At 44.4% G+C, this 6,711-nt stretch overlaps 1 protein-coding gene across 2 annotated transcripts; it reads right to left on the bottom strand.

Annotated features, from left to right (window-relative positions):
- Positions 1–5,677, bottom strand: ZNF572 (zinc finger protein 572). Of its 2 annotated transcripts, XM_047842966.1 has the most exons (3): positions 5,559–5,677; positions 3,231–3,345; positions 1–2,576 (listed from the first exon to the last, which is right to left on the bottom strand). In XM_047842966.1, exons 2-3 carry the CDS (start codon positions 3,307–3,309, stop codon positions 1,069–1,071), a joined length of 1,587 nt encoding a protein of 528 aa, XP_047698922.1. In that variant the 5' UTR covers positions 3,310–3,345; positions 5,559–5,677; the 3' UTR covers positions 1–1,068. The 2 variants fall into 2 exon arrangements, with proteins under 2 accessions (XP_047698922.1, XP_047698921.1); XM_047842965.1 differs by lacking the exon at positions 5,559–5,677 and having other exon boundaries at positions 3,231–3,652.
- Between the last annotated feature and the right edge of the window lie 1,034 nt (positions 5,678–6,711).

The following is a 6,711-nucleotide window of genomic DNA, read 5'->3' as shown; positions in this document are numbered from 1 at the left end:
CCACACGGTAAGCGCAGAGCTCAGTGTGGGGCTCGAACTCACCAAACTGTGAGATCATGACCTGAGCCAAAACCAAGAGTTGGATGCTTAACCAACACAGCCACCCAGGTGTCCCTATTTGCCCAAAGTTTATTAACAAAATTCAAGAATTCTACCTCTTACTCTGGTTTTGGCCAAGACAACAGGATCGTATCACTGGATTACCAAGATGGTTGAACAGAAGACATACAAGCATTAGAATGGCCAATCTCTAGATGGAGTGCCTTAAAAACTCTATCCCATTTCTAGTCTATGTTGCAATTCCTTTGGAGCAGAAACCTCATAGCACATTTCCTACAGTCTCATAGGAAACCTTCATGAGTCTGTGAAGAATGATAATCTTGAAAGAACAAACTCTATATGATATTCAATACAGCAGCCACCAGTCACATGTGGCTACTGAGTGCTTGGCACGTAGTTAGTGCCACTAAGGAGCCAGATTTTAAATGTCATTTAATCTTACTACAAATTTATTTAAATAGCCACAGGTGACTAGTGGCTACGGGATTAGCCGGTGTAGTTCTAAATACTATGAAAGTTCATTTTCAGCAAATAAAAATGTGTTTAGAAAACTGAGTCTTTTCTTAAGACCCACCAAAACAAATCACATTATTTGTTCAAAACGAATCTTTCTGTGGATAACTCCCTGAGGCCAATAATGAATTACTGCCACCCACTCAGGCAAGAGGAAATAGGGAAATTCAAGGGCTAGCTTGGCTTCAAGCTCTCAGGTGTCCTTATTCCCGGAATTTCTCTTTATGTTTTCTTTTGAAGCTATTCCAATCTTACCTTAAATCAAAAAACATTTCTTCTCCATCGTTGGAAACATCTCCCACTGGGCAGATACAATGAGCTGGTGATCAGGGCCTTCCCATCCTCCAACCTGGGAGCTTGACTTTTTCCAGACATTATGGCAAACAAACCAAAGAAACTCTGTAGCAACGCCTTAATTGTAATGATCCAGCAAGAAAAGAAATAATAATAATAATAATAATAATAATAATAATAATAATAAATGGGCTTTGGGACTCAAGAGGAAGATGGACGTGGGACTGAAAAGGAAGAGATGAGGGCCATTTCCCCTGGACAGTTTTTCCAAGTCCACCCAGGAGGAAAATCATTGACTTCAGGAGACTCGAAAGACTTTTCTAGGTGCATCTTCCGATGCTGAGTGAGATAGGCACTTCTGCTGAAGCACTTGTCACAGTCGGTGCATTTGTAAGGTTTCTCTCCCACGTGAGTCCTCCGGTGCCTGATGAGATTAAAGCTCTGGCTGAAGCCCTCGCCACAGTCAGGACACTTATAAGGTCTCTCTCCCGTGTGCGTCCTCTGGTGAATCACCAGGGTGGAACTCTGACTGAAAGTTTTCCAACACTCCGAACACCTGTACGGCTTCTCTCCTGTGTGTGTTCTCTGGTGTCTAATGAGATGGGAGCTGAGACCGAAACACTTTCCGCACTCACAACACTTGTAGGGTTTCTCCCCAGGCTGGAGTCCACACTCTTCTATCGCACTGCAGTTCCGACTCAAACTTTCTTCATATTCGGGACTTTCACAGGGCTTCTCTCCTGCGTGTGTTTTCCGGTGTGCGATTAGGTTCGAACTTCGACTGAAGCTCTTGCCGCATTCTGTACACTGATACGGTTTTTCTCCTGTGTGAATCCTCTGGTGCTTTATGAGAGTCGAATTACAACCGAAGCTTTTCCCGCACTCGAGACATTTGTAGGGCTTCTCTCCCGTGTGTGTCCGCTGGTGGCGAATCAGGCTAGAACTCTGACTAAAACTCTTTCCACAGTCAGGACACGTATAAGGTTTTTCTCCCGTGTGAATCCTCTGATGTTCTATGAGGACATAGCTGTGGCTGAAGCATTTCCCACACACGGGACATTCGTAGGGCTTCTCGCCGGTATGCGACCTGTGGTGCTGAATAAGGTGGGAGCTGCTACTAAAGCTCTTCCCACACTCGGGACATTTGTAGGGTTTCTCTCCCGTGTGAGTCCTCTCGTGAATGATTAGATGGGAGGTATTGCTGAAGCTTTTCCCACACTCGCCACACTGGTAGGGCTTCTCTCCTGTGTGTGTTCTCAGGTGCTGAATCAGGTGAGAGCTGTTACTGAAGCATTTCCCACACTCAGAACATTTATAAGGTTTTTCTCCTGAGTGGGTCCTCTGGTGAATACGCAAATGAGAGCTGTTATTGAAGCTTTTCCAACATTCAGCACACTTGTAGGGTTTGTCCCTGGAGGTCGAATTCTGCTGGACAGAGGCACTGCGGCATTCCCCGGGAGCCCATCCCCAGTGACTGGGTTTTTCTTCTTCTTCTCCTGCAGAATTTCCCTGATTCTCTGACTTGCTGTCCTTCTCATAGGAATCACTGCACCAGATCTCATTGCCTTGGGACGACATCAATGGACTTTCTTCTATATCCTCATGCTTACAATTTTGTGGGCCATCTCTCTTAGACCGTTTTGAGGCGCTCTCTTTATCTGCCTTGGAGTTGTGTTGTACAGTTTCCAAATGATTCTTACTTGCATCTCCTGTAAGAATAAACAAATATTCTAAACATATTCCCTAATCTCTACCGGAGGAAGGAAATTCTGAAATGCAATGGAAGAGAGAGAATAACAAAGTAAAATCTCATAAATTCTTTTACATTAAAAAAAAAAGTTTTTAAAGCTAGTTTTACTTCAAGTGCTCATTAGAAGCAGATGGATTTTCTGTGCTCAGTAACAGCACTAATGAAGTATTTAAATAGTTGTCAGTAATTGCCAAGGGGGATATTCATCTTAAAAAAAAAAAAACACCTCATTAAGCTTCATTCTGGAAGACTTACAAGAAAAAAGGGGATCTGAATAGGGGAGAAACTGAATAGGACACATTCTAAGGTGAAAACAATACTTTAGTTAAAATCTGAGAAAATACAGAAATAACAATGGTACCTGCTATTTATTAAGAACAATCGTGTGCCATATAGTATCTCATTAATCCCAAGAAACCATGAGACAAGATATTATGCATTTTTCTTCAAGATGAGAAAAGAGAGGCTGTAAAGGTTAACATAGCTTGTAAGCAACAGAACAGGAATCAAACTAAAGTCTGTCCCATGCAAATGCCCTGGTTCTTTCTACACACTCCATGGCACAACTTCTCTGAATTTCCAATGGATTCGGATAATCTTCTCAATCCCTCACCTGGAAAAGGGCTTTTCAAACTCTCCCTCTCCGTGAAGCCACTAAAATCTGAGATCAACAGTTTTTGCTCTTGCTCCATCAGTGGTGGGCACGGCCAAGTTAGGGGTCAGAAATCCTGTGGAAGGGAAACAGGTTATGTTTGCAGGCCTTTGCTGTAACGTATTCTTCTTCCTTGCTTCCCAACCATTGCAATATACCAATTGTGCTTACAGACTGTTCTGTGGACCAGACTGAAAAAAACAACATGGTCTTTAGAATTCCTTTTAGAAAAATTTCACCTCAGATGCAAGTGTTTAGAATTAAGGGTTAAGTTGGGGCGCCTGGGTGGCACAGTCGGTTAAGCGTCCGACTTCAGCCAGGTCACGATCTCGCGGTCCGGGAGTTCGAGCCCCGCGTCGGGCTCTGGGCTGATGGCTCGGAGCCTGGAGCCTGTTTCCGATTCTGTGTCTCCCTCTCTCTCTGCCCCTCCCCCGTTCATGCTCTGTCTCTCTCTGTCTCAAAAATAAATAAAAACATTAAAAAAAATTTAAAAAATAAAAAAGAATTAAGGGTTAAGCCAATTTACTTTTTCCGAGGGAAAAAAAAAAAAGTTAAATCACATTAAAGTCTAAGTCCGAGCATCAAGCTTCAAAACTAGAATGAATACTAATACTCATTGTCCACTCAGGGTTTAGAAACACTTTTAATTGAAAACACAAGGTAGTTTTTTTGGAAAAGGTAACAAGACTTCAAAAAATCAATAAGGAGCAGTTAAAGAGAAAGTGCTCTGTTTAGAAAGAAGCTGGCCCTTGACAGAAGGATGAAACCTTTGAAGTTCAATTTCAAAAGAATGAATTTCTATAACCAGTAAAAATAAATAAATAAAATCAAATAAGTTGGGACAAAGGAGGGCTAGAAAAATTATAGCCAATAACCCCTAAATATAAAAGGGAAGCTAATGAATTCTTCCGTGACTCACTTTCTCAGTCTATCATAATCGCAATATCCCTTTTAGCCTAAACTTTATCTCCTGGAGCCAACTACAATTCTTGACCTACTTTAAGAGACTGGAAAATGTGATCTACCACTGGAAGACAGGTTTAGATGGGCTTGGAATCCATTTCAGGATATAAACAACAGCACAATTCAGGAAAGACAAGAGCCTAGAATCGGGATGCACAAAGGCACACACACGGAAAACAAAAAAAATGGTATTAATTTTCACCTTGCCACTGCCTATTATGTGCCAGGCACCGAGCTAAATACTTTACACATAGTATTTCTCATGTAATTTCCACAATAGCCCTTGGAGGTGTATGAACAATTACCAGCATGTTATTATAGGTGAACAAAAAAGACATTAAGAGACTTTCCCAAGGTCACACAACGAGTAAGTGGTAGAGTAGGATTCAGCCCCAAGCCTGTTTGGATAAGTTCACACTCGTTTACCTATTACAATGAAACTAGAGCAGGAAGCAGAGCTAGGTGTGATCCCAAACTACAATCTCAAAGAGGACCTTTATTTTGGAAAACACTGTGTTTGGTTTTTTTTAGATTTATATCTCTAGACATGATACCAAACAGAGGAGCATTCTCTAAGCGTCCTCAGCAACCAGGGATTTGTTACAGGAAGAGGTGAAACTAGTCTAAATTACAAATAGCCCTAGCGTTTGAGTAGGGGAGGGGGGCACCCCATACACCTAAAAGGAAAAATTGTTCAAATGGAATAGTATGTTTTGCTGTCTGAGTTACAGATTTCCACCAAGGTCTTTACAAACGAAGTAAGAGGCTGGGGAACAGAAACCCGTGCACCGTTTTCCCTAAGAAACTATTAACTCTGGTAGTAGGGGTCCCCAGCACTGGCTCAGCAAAACGGTAGCAAATGGTATACAGGGAGGGGCACCTGGGTGGCTCAGTCGGTTAAGCAAACGGTCTACAGGCCAGAAATGGTATTACAAGGCTGTCCCTTAGATGTCACGCCACAGAGAAGGGCTGTTTGCACTGTCCTAGAAGCAGAGGGGCTTAGGATGGGGCCATGCTTTAGATTAGAAAATCTTCCAAAGAAAACGCACTGCCTGCAGCTTAGCTTTAAGAACCGTTGGCAAGGGGCAGACGCTGGGGGCACTGTGGGATGAAGTTCCAGGAGGCCAGATCAACAAGCTCCTTTAAGGGACCCGGCAGGCGAGGGAGGCGAGGGCGGCGCGGTGGCCCGTGCGGCGGGGAGACGCTGGGCCTCGGCCCCTCGCGGCCGCGGGATCCCTCTCCGGGCGTACACTGCAGCCTGGGTGCTGCAGTGGCCACTCCTCCTGCCCGCAGCCCTCGGCTCCCTACCCCCGGGGAGGAACTCACTGTTCTGGGGGCCACACACAAGGCGCCCAGCACCCCAGCAGGCCCAGCTGTCCCGGAGCAAGTAGCCCCCAGCTCCTCCTGACCCCACCAACCCAGGGTCCTAAACTCTCGAGCCCGGAAGACAGAAACAGGAAGTTACCCTAGCCCCCTCCCCCCAGGCCGGCTTTGCGGGAGCCTCTCTAGGAACTAGGGATGGCCAGCTCTCGTTGGTCTTAACGCTTGAGATCCCGGCTCAGAAGGGGCGTGCTGGTGGATTTCCTTCCCTCAAGCTGTCCTTTGTTTGCTTGATTCTCAAACCTCACACTTGTCAGGCGCCTTATAATAGGGGGTCCCATCGGAACGAATTCTTTCCCTTCAGGGCATCATTGGGTTTATCATCATCATCAGAAGAAAAATGAATGGAGCATTTATTAAGCTCCTGTTGTTTTTGTTGGCACAGGGATAGATATACATATAGCCACCTGTGAAACGCTAGGACAGCTGGGGCATCCACCCACATATAAAACAATTAGTTTACAAGGCACCGCTATTAATAACCCTCGGAGAAGCACCTAGACCCTAGTATTCCATTACAGAGAAAATGGAAGGCAGTCCCTGCATCTCCCCCATTCAAGCCTACAAATCTACTTATGTCTGCGCCCCAGGCCACTCTCTTTCTTCCCTCCGGTTACAACAGTAGATTCGTCCTTCACATTTAAAACGAGCCCTTTACTGCTACTCACTTTCCTTCCTGCCTTCTTGAAGTCCTTACACTATCAACTAACCTCTCAATTCTACCACTTCCATCCCAAAATAGTTCTTCGGCTTTTTTTTTTTCCTTTGTACTCGCAATGTTGCCATTTTATGGCTTCCCACTGACGTTTTAACCCAGTTTAAAAATGAGTGAATTTGCTCACCATATTGTCTTATTGTAGTAGGCTGGGTAGATATCTAACCCCCAGGTCAGCAGGTGAGCTGAGACAGAATCCTGTCTCGCTCTTACATTCTGAGCACAGAGCACATAGTAAGAGCCTTTGAGTATTGAAGGCTTAAATAAACTCTTAGGGTACAAGGCCTGGAAGGCGATGGGGATATATCCTATTGTGAAGCTGGGAAAATCCATCAAGTCCTTTGATTTCTCCTTCCATTTCCCTTGTTTCCTTTGCTCTTTCAT

This window comes from Prionailurus viverrinus, chromosome F2, assembly GCF_022837055.1.
Source record: "Prionailurus viverrinus isolate Anna chromosome F2, UM_Priviv_1.0, whole genome shotgun sequence".
NCBI classification, from domain to species: Eukaryota; Metazoa; Chordata; class Mammalia; order Carnivora; family Felidae; genus Prionailurus; species Prionailurus viverrinus.
The sequence above is the reverse complement of the archived record's forward strand: the minus strand, read 5'-3'. Positions and strand labels throughout refer to the sequence as shown.